A 15,397-nucleotide genomic window follows, 5' to 3' on the forward strand; every position below is an offset into this window, starting at 1 on the left:
CGGCCAGTCTTTGTCAGGGCAGCAGACAGCAAATGCTCCTGCACCTGGGGTGTGCAGGGCAGAGCCAGCACCTGGCTCTGGGGCAGCTGGTGGCGAGGGTGACCAGGCTGGCAGTGTCTCGAGATGGGGTGTCACCATGTGGCCCCGGCAAATGTGGCTGGGGCTGGCTGTGCTGTAGGCACTGGGTCTCCCTGCGGGGAGAAAAATGCCTTTCTGGGAGGATGAGTTGGGCAGGGCTGTGTCGGTGGGGGCCAGCCCCGTCTGTCACCCAAGAGTGGTCAGGGGAGGTTGCGTGGCCGGGGAGGGGTGCTCAGGGCCAGGTGCTGAGGGCTGGCTGGTCCCTGTGGGCCCTCTTTGGACCCACTCAGCAGCCCCTTCGCAATGCCGCACTGAGGGCTGTCAGCCTCTCCCTGCCATGCCCAGGCGCTGGCTGCTCTATGCTGCTCCAGTTTCTAACCGCGATCTGCGGCCAAGGCAGCACGCGGAGGGACAGTAAGCCTGTTACATCAGCCCTGCACTCGTAATCCCATCAAAAACATTATCAAGTTACTTTGACACGATCCACTTTCCTTAAACCTGTGTTGATCAGCATTAATTATATTACCCTCTTAATTATTTGCTACTGCAATCCCATGTCAGCTGCTCCAGTATCTTACAGGGACGATGCCAGCGGCAGGACGGAGCTGCTCTGGTCGCCCACCCGAGCTGCCGGGCCTGTCCCCAGTCCGGTGTTTCTGCACATCTGTGACAGGCCAGGGATGCCCCATCCCTCGCCCGCCAGATGCCAGCAGCCCTGGCTGCCGGCCATGCCGGCTGCTTACCGAGGCCGGGGTAGGCAGAGGCAGTGCTGGACACCCCAGTGCTCCGTCGCTTTTGGCTGTGGGGCCCGGAGGGTGCTGTGCCAGGTGCAGGCGGCTCCCTGGCACCTCCTCATGCCAGCCGCACTGCCCGGCCTCCTGCCTCCTGCTAGAGAACCTCTGGAGCTCGTACCTGACCAAGGGCGTGATTGTGGAGAAGCGGGGGCTGCCGTCAGTGAGTCCCCCTGACACCCCGGTGGACATGGACCAGCCCTACGTCTTCAGCGACATGACCTCCTACTTCACCCTGCTCGTCGGCATCTACTTCCCCTCGGTCACAGGTGGGAACCACCGCCGGCCCCGCTCGGGTGCCGCGAGGCACCAGCTGGCGCACGTGCTGCCGGGCGCGCTCCCGCGGAGCCCCACATGCGCCTGCCCCCCGCGCTGGGTGCGTCGGCGTCGGTGGCGTGGGGGTGGATTGCCGCCCGCGCCTCCCACGCGGCCACCCGCGCTCCAGATCTGACGGTGCCGCTTGGCGCTGCGCTGACGTCCCGCAGCTCCGGTATTTATAGCTCCCCGGGGGCGGATGAGCCCCCCCTCCCCGCCCCAGTCCCGCTGCAGAGCCGGTGCGGGGTGCAGCCGCCAGGTCCCGCCTGCTGCTCCGCTGGTGCCAGAGCCAGTGGGACCCCCAGGGCTGTCCCAGGCATGGCGATGGGTGGTGGGGTCTGGCGCTGCGGGGGTCTCGGCAGCCAGATGGGCTCTGCAACGCTGCTCGGTGCGCAGACCCTGCCGCCCTCCCACCCAGTGCCCACTTACTGGCAGGTCCTGTTTTTTGCGCGGTGTGTGTCCCCTCCGTGACGCGGGCTGAGCTGCAGGTGGCCGTGTCCCGGCTGCGGGGTCCTGTGCTGCTGGGAACAGTGGGATGGCTGCCCTGGCCACTGCCACAGCAGGAGTGTGGGTCATCCCTCAGACCGTGCCGAACCTGCCAGCGCCAGCTGTGTCCCAGCCTGGCCTCCTGCCTTCCCAGAGCAGCACCGGGGCTGGACCCTGTCCCGGTCACTGCTGCAGTCACCGTCCCTACTTGAGCTAATTAAAGGCTAATGAGACAAGTCACTTAAGAGTGTTTTGAGCCTAATCCTTGAGTGGCCTCAGTCAGTGGCTCGGCGGGGGGAAGTGCTGGGGAGACAGGGGAGTGGGCTGGGGGCCCCAAGCCATGGCAGCGCCTGCTCCGCTGCCAGCTGTGTGCCCACTCCCCATCCTGGCACACCGCTGAGCCGGTGCCTTGCCATGCCTAGGGCTCGCATGGTGCCCAGCATGAGCTGTTCTGCCAGCTTGGACAGGCAAGGGCTGCAACTCTGCCTACCATGACACTGTCCCCTCTTTCCCCAGGCATCATGGCTGGCTCCAACCGCTCTGGAGACCTGCGGGACGCCCAGAAGTCCATCCCCACGGGCACCATCCTGGCCATCGCCACCACCTCTGCGGTCTGTATCCTCCAGGGCTCGCCTGAGCCTGGACCACGGGGCTGGGGGTGGGTGGGCTTGCTCTGCAGGGCCAACCTGCTCAGGTGCCTTGTCAGGCTGGGATGGGGGTCCTGGCACCCCACTGGCAGGGGGCAAGCAGGCACTCTGTGTCCTCCTGGTTCTCCTTGACCGCCTGGCAGATATCAGCTCCGTCGTCCTCTTCGGGGCATGCATTGAGGGGGTCGTCCTGCGTGACAAGTGAGTGTCCCGGGGCCATGCAGGGCAGAGGTGGGGGGAGCCCGGCAGCCCCCCGGGGAGCAGCTCCCAAGAATGGTCTGGGGCAGGGGCAGCCCCAGGGGGAGGTGGGGGGGGGGGCTGCGGTCAGGACACACTGGGCGGATGGAGTGGCACTGGAGGGTCTGTGGGGCTCCTGGGGTGAGAGTGCCAGGGTGGGGGGGGCTTTTGGGGCTTGTGTGTGCCCTGGCCACGTTTTGCTGCACATCCGCAGACCTTCCTCCTGCTCCAGGGCTGCAGGCAGCGCGCTTGTTTGTCAACAGGCAGGGCTGCCTGCGTATCTGGGGCAGCCCAGCTCGCTGCACGCGGCAGGTGACACTTCTGGGTCGCCAGCACCAGCACAAACAGGATCCAACCACACGCAGCCTTAATCGGTCTCCTCCCAGTACAGGGGACGGGGAGCCCCCGACCCACACCTCTCCCTCATCCCCTGCCACAGTCACAGGCAGGGGGATGGGGACAGACCCCCAGCTACCTGAGACCCCATTCCCTTGCTAACCCCCCGTGGGTGGTGGGGGGCTGTCAGCAGCCGCGGCAGGGTCCTTCCCCGGTCCTTTCATACACCCCCCCCTTCCCCAGTGGTGTCCCTCGGTGGCAGACCTGCCCAGGGGGCTGGGTTGTGTCACCGCAGCGCTGGCGCTCTTGGGGCTCAGCCACAGGACAGAGCCACAGGTGATGTTCGTGCCCCGCAGGTTTGGTGAAGCCGTCAACGGGAACCTGGTGGTTGGCACTCTGGCGTGGCCATCCCCGTGGGTCATTGTCATCGGCTCCTTCTTCTCCACTTGTGGGGCCGGTCTGCAGAGCCTCACCGGAGCCCCCCGCCTCCTGCAAGCCATCTCCAGGGATGGGATCGTGCCCTTCCTCAGGGTAGGCATCCCCCGAGCCCAGCACTGCCGGCCCTGAGCGCCCACGGCTCCCACCACCGTGGGAGACCGGCAGACACCCGCGCTACCTCCTCCCAGCACCACCGCCTGCCAGAGCAGCCCGGCTGCCCTGTCCGCGTCCCGCTGGCACCGGCGTTGTGCCGGCATTGTGCCGGGGTGTCTTGGGGGGGGGGTTTGGCTGCGGTGTCGGTAGAAGGAGAGTGCCGGGAAAGGTCAGGATCCCCTCCCCCCGCTGCCGTGCCGCTTCATATTTTATCTGCTCTCTGAAGACGCGTTCTCACAACCTCATCTCTCCAAATCCAACCCGACAGCTCCCCCCCAGGGAAGAGCGGGCTAATTTTATCCTCCCTCCTTCACCCTGCCAGCCCCAGCCCGAGCTCTTGCTGGCTCACGCTGCCCGCACCCTCTAATGCATCCAGACACGCACCCCTGGCCCCCCTCCTCGTGCCCAGACCCCCGCCATGTCCCCGCAGCTGCAGGAGGGGCTGCTGTCCACCGGCAGCGTGTCCATCCTGGGCACCGGGTGCCCGACTCCACACTGGCTGTGGCCAGGCTGAGCTGGGCCCCCTTACTGGGTGGGGGTCCCAAGGGGACAAGGGCTGCTCTGGGTGCAGGGAGGGCTGCGGGGTCTGCTGGGAAGGGGGCTGTACCGGCAGTGGGAGCCAGCCCCGCCAGCCCCGGGATCATTCCCCTGATGGGACCTGGCTCGGGATGCGCACCAGCTCGTGGCAGTGCTTGTGTGGTCCCAGGAGGGTCCGGCTCTGTCGGGCTGTGCCGAGGACCCTTTCCCAGGGCTGCATGGTGCCGGTGTTGCGGAGCCCTACCGAGTCCCTCTCCCTTCCTCGCTCCCAGGTCTTTGGCCACGGCAAAGCCAACGGGGAGCCAACGTGGGCCCTGCTGCTCACAGCCTGCATCTGCGAGATCGGCATCCTGATCGCCTCCCTGGACGAGGTGGCTCCCATCCTCTCCATGTAGGCAGCATGCTCTGTCCACCCGCACCTTCGCAAGTGGCAGACGGGCCCATGCCCCCTCGTCCTGGCCAAGCGGGTGGCGTGTGGGGGTCTCTGCTCCCCGGGGGGGGGACACTCGGGAAGAGGGGAGCCCCACAGGGAGCCCAGGGCCCCTCCTCGGCCAGCGCTGGGACCTTGTTGCTCCGTGACCCCAGCTCCCCAGTCCATCAGCAGTGCCTGTGCCTGCACTAGCCACCCTGGGGCCAGGAGGTGCGGCGGGGCCCGGCTGCAGCCCCAGTCCAGCCCGGCATGCCTGGCTCAGCCTCACGCTCTCTCCTGCAGGTTTTTCCTCATGTGCTACATGTTTGTCAACCTGGCATGTGCTGTGCAGACCCTGCTGCGGACACCCAACTGGCGGCCCCGCTTCCGCTACTACCACTGGTGAGCCAGGACAGGATAGGAACAGACAGGGCGCGGTGTCCTGCCCCCCCTCCCCGGCCACCCCGGGCCGGGGACACCGGTAGTGCTGCGGGGGCCAGGGCGCACTGACAGTGCCGGGCTCTCCGCAGGACCCTGTCCTTCCTGGGCATGAGCCTCTGCTTAGCGCTGATGTTCATCTGCTCCTGGTACTATGCGTTGGTCGCCATGCTGATCGCTGGCCTCATCTACAAATACATCGAGTACCGCGGGTAAGGGTGGCCGCAGTGCCGCAGACCTTGGCCAGCGCTGACAGCTGCCCCTCGGGGCCTCAGCTCCTCAGCGTGGGCTGCTGAGCTCCGCTGGGCTGCTCGTTCTGGGATGCTCCGGGGTGCCAGCGTGGTGCTCCGTGGTCAGAGCCATGGGCATCCCTTACAAGCTGCTGGTTCCCACAGGGCGGAGAAGGAGTGGGGTGATGGGATCCGGGGGCTGTCCCTGAGCGCAGCCCGCTACGCCCTGCTGCGGCTCGAGGAGGGGCCCCCACACACCAAGAACTGGAGGTGAGGCCAGGCTGGGGACCGGGGGAACCGGGGGGGGGGGAGCGGGGGGGGCGCTGGCCGGGGCGCGGGCACTGATTGCAGGACTGTCCTTCCAGGCCGCAGCTTCTGGTCCTGGTCCGCGGGGATCAGGAGCAGAACGTGGTGCACCCGCAGCTCCTGTCCTTCACATCGCAGCTCAAGGCTGGCAAAGGGCTCACCATCGTGGCCTCCGTGCTGGAAGGGACCTTCCTGGACAACCACCCGCAGGCGCAGAGGGCAGAGGAGGTGAGAGCTTCCTGCGCTGGGGCTGCTGACCGCGCCGGGCTGGGATCTGCCAGCTGTGGGTGCCCACGGCCGTCCCCAGGAGCCCAGGGGCACTTCTGCCCCATGGATGGGGCTGGTGCCTTCAGCTGGCCAGGAGAGCAGTGGGGTGGCACCAGGCAGAGCCTGAAGACTCCATGCTTCACTGGTGTTCAGAGCATCACAGGGACCTCCGGACCCCTGCCCCCCTCCCCAGATGCCAGAGGCACAAGCTGGGCACTGGTCCCAGTCTTGGCCAGCTGCTGCAGGGCTTGGCACGGCATGGCACAGCACAGTGCCTGGCCAGGAGCTGCCGGGCTGAGCAGCCCCTCAGCTCCCCTGCAGGCCCTGCAGCCGCTGCCACCCAACCCTCCCCACGGCCCCAGAGCCAGGCAGGGTGGGAGACAGGAGCCTTTTCCTGCTGGAGCAGGAGCCCTCCCCACCCTCCCTCACCTCCGCGCCAGCCGGGCAGCGTGTTAATGAGATTAAGCCCTCGGAAGCAAACAGTTTCTCTCCCATGCAGACATGTTATAATTTCTCTAAGTAAATAACTCTAATTGCTGCTCCACTGCCTGTCAGAGCCCTGGCACAGGGACACCCTCCACTCGGCATGGCACAGAGCCGTGTGCCAGCTCCACTCACTGTCGGGCCTTAGCCCCCCCAGCCCAGAGTTCCCGGCCTGCCGTGGGGCACAAAGACCTGGGCACCCTGTGGGGACCTGCACCCCACAATCTGCACCCTGTACCCGCACCCTGCACCCTGCCTGGCCAGGGTACCACTGCCAGGGCTGGCGGCTGCTGTGCTTGCGATCTCTGACCTCCTTGTCGCACCACCAGTCCATCCGCCGCCTGATGGAAGCGGAGAAGGTGAAGGGCTTTTGCCAGGTGGTGATCTCCTCCAACCTGCGGGACGGCATGTCCCACCTCATTCAGTCCAGCGGGCTGGGGGGGCTGCAGCACAACACGGTGCTGGTGGGCTGGCCCCGCAGCTGGCGCCAGAAGGAGGACCACCAGACCTGGAGGAACTTCATCGGTAAGCACCTCGGAGGGCAGATGCTGCTGGGTTGGGGGGGGGGCTGTGAGCCACCCCAGCTGATGTGGCCCTTCCCCTCCCAGAGCTGGTGCGAGAGACCACGGCTGGGCACCTGGCCTTGCTGGTGGCCAAGAATGTCGCCATGTTCCCGGGCAACCAGGAGCGGTTCTCGGAGGGCCACATCGACGTCTGGTGGATCGTCCACGATGGGGGGATGCTCATGCTGCTGCCCTTCCTCCTGCGGCACCACAAGGTAGCTCAGGCCCCGCAGTGTGGGGCAGGGGTCCAGGGCTGACCCCACCGAGCTGTGCCCATGCCTCCCTCCCTCGCAGGTCTGGCGCAAGTGCAAGATGCGTATCTTCACGGTGGCGCAGATGGACGACAACAGCATCCAGATGAAGAAGGACCTGACCACATTCCTGTACCACCTGCGCATCACCGCGGAGGTGGAGGTGGTGGAGATGGTGAGTGCTGGGATGGGGCATGTGCCACAGTCTGGGATGCTGCACATGGGAGAGCCAGACAGACCCTGCCACAGGGGACGCAGCACCACGGGGGGAGGACACAGCACCATGGTGGGGACATGCAGCTCCACAGCAGGACACAGAACCACAGGGACACATAGGTCCACTGAGACATGCAGGACCAGGCTAGGAGCAGTGGGTGCAGCTCACCCTGCCCCACGGTTCCCCCCACAGCACGAGAGCGACATCTCCGCCTACACCTACGAGAAGACGCTGGTGATGGAGCAGCGCTCCCAGATCCTCAAGCAAATGCACCTCACCAAGAATGAGCGGGAGCGGGAGGTGAGGCCACAGAACAGTCTGGGTAGGATCCAGCCCCCATGGTGGCTGTGCTGCCGACCAAGCAACCCCACAGCTCTATGCACTCATCCTGCTGGGGAGCCGGGGCTGCAGGCTGGGGTCTGCCCAGCCAAGCCCTCCTCTGCCCCGCTCCCCTGGCTGACCCTGTCCCACACAGATCCAGAGCATCACGGACGAGTCCCGTGGCTCCATCCGGCGCAAGAACCCAGCCAACACGCGCCTGCGCCTAAGTGTCCCCGAGGAGCAAGTGGGGGATGGCGAGGAGAAGCCAGAGGAGGAGGTGAGGGGCTGCGCCAGGACGGGGCCCAGGCAGGCAGCTGGCCCCGGCCCCTGCCCACGGTCCCCCTCTCCTCTCTGCAGGTCCAGCTCATCCATGACAAAAACGCCACCACCTTCTCCAGCAGCTCCCAGTCCCCTGGTGACGAGGTGGAGACGGCACCTGAGAAGGTGCATCTCACCTGGACCAAGGAGAAATCTGTCGCCGAGAAGAACAAGAGCAAGAGCCCTGTCAGCCCTGAGGGCATCAAGGACTTCTTCAACATGAAGCCGTACGGCCCCCACATGCTGCCACCCAGTTCCCACCCATGCCCCACATCCCCAGCCATCCCTGCCCGCCCTGGCCAGCTGGGTGCAGGCAGGGCCCTGGCAGCGCCAGTTTGGTCCTTGCTCTGAGAAGGGGGTCCAGCAGCCCGGGTGCCCTGAGCTTGCCCCTGGGGAAGGGCTGGGTGGGAGGCGAAGTGGGGTCCCCGCACAGACCTGTGTCGGCGAGGGATGGGGCAGCATGCGCTGTGGGGACTCGGGGTGCGCAGCCGGCACTCACCTCTTCTTTCTCTCTCTCTCTCTCTCTCCCCCCGGCCCCATCATGCTCCTGGCAGGGAGTGGGAGAACCTGTAAGTCTGGGTTTGGCTGGGTGCCGGGTCCCAGGGTGGGGGGAGCCGGGTCGCCACTTGTGGGGCAACACGCCCAGAGCCATCGGGGTTGCCCCCAACGCACAAGGGCGGCTCGGTGTGCCGCGACAGCTGCTGCTGGCGCAGTGCTAGACGGCTCACCCGGGCAGCACGCGGGGGCTGTGGCTGCCAACCCCTGCGCAGACTCTGCATGCCGCGCGGTGCCCGTGCTGTGTGCTCCCCGTCTGCCCTGTTACGCTCCTGGCAGCTTCCTGGCAGCCTGGGCTCTGGCGCCTGTGGTGACACTCGCACCGTCTGCTCCTGCTCGCTCCCGCACGGCTTGGCCCCGAGCAGCCATGGTTTGCCACTGCCCATGGGCACCGTGCATGGCCCTGCAGCTCATTGCTGCCAGTGCAGGCTCAAAGTTGCCAGCGGCCATGCCAGGCAAAGCTTGCTGCACCCTGAGTTCATGCTGCAGCCCAGCCCTGGACCCCCCTGGGGCAGGAGGCCAGCCCTCCCCGTGGTCCCTTGGGTCTGGTGTGGCACTGGAGGGCGGCTGTGCCCGTCCCTGTGCCCACACATGCTGTCGCCCCCAGGAACCAGTCCAACGTGCGGAGGATGCACACGGCCGTGAAGCTCAACGAGGTGATCGTCAAGAAGTCCCAGGACGCCAAGCTAGTCCTGCTGAACATGCCGGGGCCTCCCCGCAACCGGAAAGGGGATGAGAACTGTATCCTTCCCAGAGGGCCGCCACCAAGACCCCTCTCTGCAGCGGGGGGCTGTGGTTCCCCCAAAGCTGGTGGATCTTGCAGGCGAGTGCCAAGAGGCACCAGTTTAGCACCTGAGCCCGGACCCCCTACGCACACCTCCTGCCCTCAGCTGGGTCCGACAGCCATCGCTGGCACCAGCCTGCCTGTCCGACAGAGCTGACGCATGCGGGATGGGTGGGGGGCATGTGACATTGCACCTGAACGTGTGAGCGTGATGGCACATCGTGGGGGGCGTGGGCAGAGATCCACGGGGCTTGGCTGTCTGCTGGGACGGGCTCAGCCACGGTGCCTGTCATGCGAAGCCAGCGCAGGTGGGCTCTCCCGTCCCCTTGGCCTGGGACTGACCCCACCAGCTCCCAGCTCCGGTGCGGGGGTGTTGGTGCTGTGGGTTCAGCTCCCCAGGTGTGGGGCCAGGCAGGGATGGCACGGGGCTGTCCCCATGCTCCGTCGTGGCAGTCGTCCTCCTTGACGGCCATGCAGACATGGAGTTCCTGGAGGTGCTGACGGAGCACCTGGACCGAGTGCTCCTGGTGCGTGGTGGGGGCCGGGAGGTCATCACCATCTACTCCTGAAACACGGCGCGCCAGAGAGGTTTGTCTGCACGCTGAGAGCCCCGCCACCCCTTTGCACCGTGCTCCTGGAGGGGAGGAGGGAAGGCCTGATGGCAGCCGGTGCGCAGAAACTTCACCTGGCTTTGGCCGTGCCCCTGATCTCTCCATTCGAACTGCAGCACCAGATCTTCCGGGAGCATCCAGCACCAGAGCAGCTGTTCCTCATTGCAACATCACAGCACTGCTGTCCTTGTTTATATATAAATATATACAGTGTACCGCGGACTGAGCACCAGAGCCCAGCGCTGCCGCCACCGCCCGTCCCTGGCAGGGCCAGCCCCGCCGCCAGCCCCAGCACTGCTGCTTGCAGCCCCCGGCCGGGCAGGAGGGTGGCTGTGCCGAGACGGACACCCGGCCCCACCGTGCCGCTACCCCTGCGCGGAGCTTGGCTGGACGCGCCTGCGCCCTGTGCCCTATGACCGCCTGCCACCCGTGCCCTGCTTCCCTGCGGAGGCGCTGGGAGAAGAGAGAGGCCACCAGCACGCTTCCCTCGCCGGACGCTCCTCTCCCCACCTCCAGCAGCATCGGGGGCTGCCTCCCCCGGCGCTGACACCCCCCCCGGCCACCCCTCGCCAGGATGGGCCTGGACAGCCCCACCTCGCCGCTGCCTGGGCGCAGCCCGTCTCTGGAGGCCGTGGGCCAAGCTTGCGGAGATGCAGCGTGATGGTTTGGAGGGGGCAGAGGGTGGGGGGCAGCCGCGGGGGGTCGGGTGCTGGAACGCAGCAATCCCGTGACAGCACGAGCCTTGGCCTGGGGTGGGTGGGGAGTGCTCCCTGTCCCCCTCCCCACTGACTCCAGGCTCTCTCTGCCCTGGTGCTCTCCCGGTGCTTGTGCTGTGGTCGAGGCGTGGAGCTGGAGCTGCAGTGGCAGGAGCCGAGCAGAGGCCCCGCCGCGGTACAGCGTGAGCTGGAGCCGCTCTCCGGCCGCTGGAGCTGCGTGGGTGCTGCTGACCCCCGAGGTCCCAGCACCTCCTCTTGTCCCGGGTGCAGAGGAATCCTGTCCCAGCCCGGCACTGCCCCCGCTCCCCTGTCACACCGCACCGGAGGGCACCGGGGGCTCTCAGGCCCCCGGCATTGGCCAGCCCAGCTGGTTCCCGCACCTGCACGTGCATCCGGGTCCCCCCCCATGCTCCGCTGTGCTCCCTGCTGCTCCCCAGGGCTTCGCTGCTAACCTGGCCCCAGCCCCAGGCAGTGGCAGACGCTGCCATGGGGCTGTAGGAAAGTCCGGATCCGTGTGTAGTTTTAACATATGCAAAGTCTGTTTGCCTGGTCTGACAGGGCCAGACTCTGCAGCGAGGGCTGGCTGTAGGGGTCCCACCGTGCCCCGGCATCACGGCACTCTCTCACCCGGCTGGCCAGGGCAGCCAAGGCACCGGCCATGCGGCCGCTGCAGCCCAAAGCCTGTCCCCTCCCGCCGGCCCACGCCGCAGCAAGCAGCAGGGTGCACCAGGACAATTCAAACACGTCTTACCTTTGGCAGCAGCTGCAGGGTCGCCCCCCTCCCCGTCGTCGGCCCCTGCCCCCCCCCCCCCCCCCCAGCATCTCTCATGACAGAGAAACTGAGGCGCTTTTAACAAATGTGAACGGTTCCAGGAACCACGCAGGAAGCGGTGCCGAGGGCAGCCAGGGCGCCCGCCGGCGCCCGCCCCGGCCCCATGTACATAGTGTACATAATACAGTACGTGTATTTTTAAAGTGATCATATTTATGTTAATAGAACCAGATGAAGTCTATATATAGAGATCTATATCTATTCTGAGAGATGCAGGGCTCTGCTAGCACCAGGCCATGGGGACGGAGAGCCGAGACGGGCTGCTCCTGCACAAAACGGGCGCCCATCCGTCGCACCAAGCGCTCTGGAGCGGTGGTGGAGGCTGCAGCCTTCCCCGGCCACCGGCAGCCCCTGGGAAAGGGCCAGGTCGCAGGTTCATTCTCTTCTCAATTTAGCTTCTTAAGAGTTTTCAGGGAAAAGAAGTCACTGACTTTTCTGAACTCGTTTCACAGCAGATTTGAGCTTCCACTCGAAGTGCAGCCTGCTAAGAGTTGCCCTCTCCCGGCAGTGCTGGCTGCTTTGCTCCAGCCTGGCCCGAAGTGGCAGCGCTTTGTCCCTTGGCCAGAGCTGAGCCCCTGCGCTGAAGCACTCACCTCCTCAGCTCCCCGAAACCGCTCCCCAATGCCGCCCGGCACCACAGCAGGTGCCACGAACCCGAAGCTTCCCGGCCGGTGCAGAGGGAGCGGGTGCTGCTGCAGCATCCCCACGGGTGGCCTCACAGCAGCTGCCTCCTGCCTGGCACAGGCAGCCCTGGCTGGTCCCAGCATCCAGCCCCCTGCCTGCCCGTCCCTCCTGCCCGCTGAGAGCGGCTGCAGCCCTCAGCTCCTGCCTGCCTGAGAGCAGGAAAGTCTCTGCAATGGATGACTTCAGTCCCCGCTCCTTCTGCAGAACTCCTCTACTCCAGGTCCAGGCTGAAGCTATTTGGGGCTGCTTGGATAAAAAGCAGTAGGTGGTTTGATATCTTTCTTTTTTTTTTCTTTAAGATACTACTTGGACACGCTCCCAGACCAAAACCAAGCCCCAGCTGCACATCTGTGCCTGCTCATACCTTGTTCCCACATCTCCATCACTCCCAAAGTGCCTCCCTTTTCTCCAGCAGCGGCCCCAGCCACAGCCAGGCTTTCTGCCATGGTAGCTCAGCTACCTACACGGCTGCATCAGTCTGTGTTGCAGACTCTGGCATGGAAGCTAGTCCCAAGGGCATGGGGAGCTCAGCATTTACACGAGGTGAGTGTCAGGGTGAGCTGAGACCTGGTTTCAGCACAGGGGAGTGATGCATGCATTCATCAGCACAGGGCTGATGAATGGTGCAGACGCACAGGGCAGCACTCTGATCCTGCCACTGCCTCAGCCGCTCAGGGAGCTGTTGGAAGAGCAGGCAAGTGTCCACAAGTGAAAAGTTCCTTTAGCTTTGGGAAGGGCAGCCCCACAGGAACCAGGATTTGCCAGTGTCTAGCTGCTCTGCCCCTTGGAGCTGGTCCTACACCACCACACAAGCTCACATGCTGTTTCCAGCCTCCCAAAAATTATTTGAGGCACTTCTGCAGCAATGGGGGAGGCATGCATAGCAACCTGCCCCCTCATCTCATGTGCTAGCACCGTGCTTGTTGGGCCTAGAAAGCTTGCCAGCTGCTCTGCCTCTTCAAAAGATGCTGCCCTGCTCCCTGCGGTCACCCTCTACTTAGAGCTTGGCTATTGCCTGGCCGTGCTGCTGGGCCTGCAGCTGCGGGCTCTGTCCTGCAGCAGCGAGCCTGGTCCCCTCCCGCCCCGGCACATGGATGGGGTCAGCACCGAGGGCCTGACTGCAGAGGCAGGTTATGCGCAGCAGCAGCCACCACCAGCGCCTGCCTCTGCTGAAGCCAGACAGCATCCACCCACGGCAGTGTCAAGGGAAAGAGCTCTTCCTTTGGCCGCAGGTACAGGGTAGCAGGGAATGACGATCTGCAGAGCAGCGGTGAGAGCAGGCCAGGGCGTGCTTCTCCCCTGAGAGGTTTGCTTCATTGTCTCCCCAGCATCACCAATAGATCCCATTCCCCCTCAGCACCACCTCAACCCGACAGTAAAGCCGCGGTCCCGGCTCCCCTGGGGAGCAGGAGGGCGAGCTCGTTCCATCACTACTGCTCAAAAAAGGTGTTCTCCTTCCTCATCCTCCAGCAAGAGCAGGGGCACAGTTCTAGACAGAGCCAGGGACTGCTTCAACACCCCCGCCAGGCAAAATTTGGCTGTGGCAAGAAAGGTGCTGGTTTCCACAGAGAGTTCTCACTCGCTGGTGGCTGGAGAGGGCCAGTTTTAGCAGACAGCACTGCATGTTAGTTTACAAACCCAGCCCTGCACGTTTGGCCTCTGTGAGTGTTCAGTTTCCCCATGGAGCACCCTTCTGCCGTTCCACCTTGGTGAAGACAGTGTCCTCCTCTGGTAGACATGCAAGTTCCTCCTTGGCACATGCGCAGACACGTTTCGGTTTTTGTTCCAGACAGGAAGGTCTTGACCCCCCAAGTTTGTTTCACAGGCAGGCTGCTGCCAGGAGCAGCGCTGAGCAGACACGACCCGCCAGGATGGCGGACTGGAAGTGTGGCCCGCAGCAGGTGGGGAGCACACATACCCAGGGCCGCGCTCGGCCAGCACGCAGCACCAGGCCGGCAATGGCGTACGGTCCAGTTCCTGCTGCGGGAGCCCTGAGCAGGGAGCTGCCCTATCCCTGTCAGCTGGGCAGGCGCAGGCCCCTGCGCGCAGCAGCAGCGGCGGCAGCAGCAGCTCACATCGCTGCAGCCACCACGCGGTACAGGCAACAAGCCACAAGACAGCACTTAGAGGAGGCACAGGCAGCATCCAGCCTGGGTCGGTGTTGGTCCGTGGCTGGACGAGAGGAAGGACTAGATAATGCACAAGGGTAAGAGTTGCACTAGAAGAGTCAAGACCCTCCTCTGTGTAGCAGGACTAAAAACTAGCAGAAAGACCAAAAAAAGGTCTGAGATTTGCTGGTTACAACACTTTCTGTGCTACATGTGCAATATATTTGTTATGAATGTTATCACAAAGTCAGTTCATTCAATAATCTTTTAATCACTGTAGCTAGATGTTCTGCGTCCATTCAAGTGACTTTTCTTCGAGTGCAATATTTCAATAGACACGTAGTGACCTAGTATGCTTTGTGTTTTAGAGAATCTGTGTGCAGAGCAATGCAATTAAGTTTAAAACCTTGTAAATAAAACAGGTTGCAAACCAAAAAAAAAAAGAGTATTAGGCTTGCGTTTAATTTCTGTGTTTCAGTATTGTGCATTAGGCCGCCTCAGTACAGACCCTGTGTTCTCTGTGCAGGTATTAATGGAGGAGTGGCTCCTCAGCTGTTGAATGCTCCCTGTTAATGCTTTACTGCTTTAACTGTATTCATTTTTCTAGACTCCTGTCTGCACAAAATGCAATAAATGATTTTATTACACCCTTCACTACTTGCACCGGGAGTTTTCACTTGCTTCCAGGGTCTCCGCAGCTATTTTGCACTTGGCTGCTACCATTTCTGTAACAAGGAGCAAGCCCCAACAGGGAGCAGCAGATTGCAGCAGCAGCAAAACATCAGGAGAGGAACAGCCTCTCCCAAGTGCCACAGTTCCCAGTTTAGGCTTACGCAAATTTCTGATCACCCCAGCAAAGATGCTTTACTTGTCTGCAGGGCTGTAGAGACAGACAAAGGTATCTAACAAAAAGAGACCAGAAGAGGAAATATGGAAGACAGACATACTTCCATCCAATTTCAGGTTGTATAGTAATGGCAGCATGAACTCAAGGAAGGCCAGTGCTAAATGCACAGGGACTTGCAGCCCTAACTTCGCGCAGCAGCTGTACAATTAACAGCAACTGCAGCACAGACACCAGACCAGCTCGCTGCTGGCCCGAGGGCACACCCTCCCCTCCCACCACCAGCAGCCGGAGAGGCTTTGGACCTCTCAACGCCGGCCCCTGCCACACACTGCTCCAGCGCACAGGTCCCTGAACGGGCACGTGGGTGGCTCTGCCCGAGATCATCCAAGTCCAGTGTGCGAGAATAAGTATCTGCTGAGGTACTTCAAAGTGTTATAAA

The 15,397-nt window shown here is 63.6% G+C and overlaps 1 protein-coding gene across 4 annotated transcripts in view; it reads left to right on the plus strand.

The window, feature by feature from the left end:
• SLC12A5 (solute carrier family 12 member 5) overlaps window positions 1-14,765 on the plus strand; it is a 33,904-nt gene extending 19,139 nt beyond the window's left edge. For 2 of the 4 annotated variants that reach the window (XM_049816374.1, XM_049816377.1), the window contains exons 9-26: window positions 971-1,138; window positions 2,187-2,285; window positions 2,461-2,518; window positions 3,247-3,421; window positions 4,291-4,409; window positions 4,731-4,829; window positions 4,958-5,077; window positions 5,261-5,365; window positions 5,461-5,629; window positions 6,481-6,676; window positions 6,760-6,929; window positions 7,009-7,140; window positions 7,375-7,482; window positions 7,658-7,780; window positions 7,861-8,048; window positions 8,376-8,390; window positions 8,984-9,117; window positions 9,638-14,765. In XM_049816374.1, the coding sequence (XP_049672331.1) occupies window positions 971-1,138; window positions 2,187-2,285; window positions 2,461-2,518; window positions 3,247-3,421; window positions 4,291-4,409; window positions 4,731-4,829; window positions 4,958-5,077; window positions 5,261-5,365; window positions 5,461-5,629; window positions 6,481-6,676; window positions 6,760-6,929; window positions 7,009-7,140; window positions 7,375-7,482; window positions 7,658-7,780; window positions 7,861-8,048; window positions 8,376-8,390; window positions 8,984-9,117; window positions 9,638-9,729 (2,270 nt within the window). In that variant the 3' untranslated portion in view covers window positions 9,730-14,765. The remainder of the gene's footprint in view (window positions 1-970; window positions 1,139-2,186; window positions 2,286-2,460; window positions 2,519-3,246; window positions 3,422-4,290; window positions 4,410-4,730; window positions 4,830-4,957; window positions 5,078-5,260; window positions 5,366-5,460; window positions 5,630-6,480; window positions 6,677-6,759; window positions 6,930-7,008; window positions 7,141-7,374; window positions 7,483-7,657; window positions 7,781-7,860; window positions 8,049-8,375; window positions 8,391-8,983; window positions 9,118-9,637) is intronic. The other 2 variants (XM_049816375.1, XM_049816376.1) reach the window with 2 other exon arrangements.
• Window positions 14,766-15,397: the final 632 nt, after the last annotated feature.

This window comes from Accipiter gentilis, chromosome 14 (assembly GCF_929443795.1).
Source record: "Accipiter gentilis chromosome 14, bAccGen1.1, whole genome shotgun sequence".
NCBI lineage: Eukaryota > Metazoa > Chordata > Aves > Accipitriformes > Accipitridae > Astur > Astur gentilis.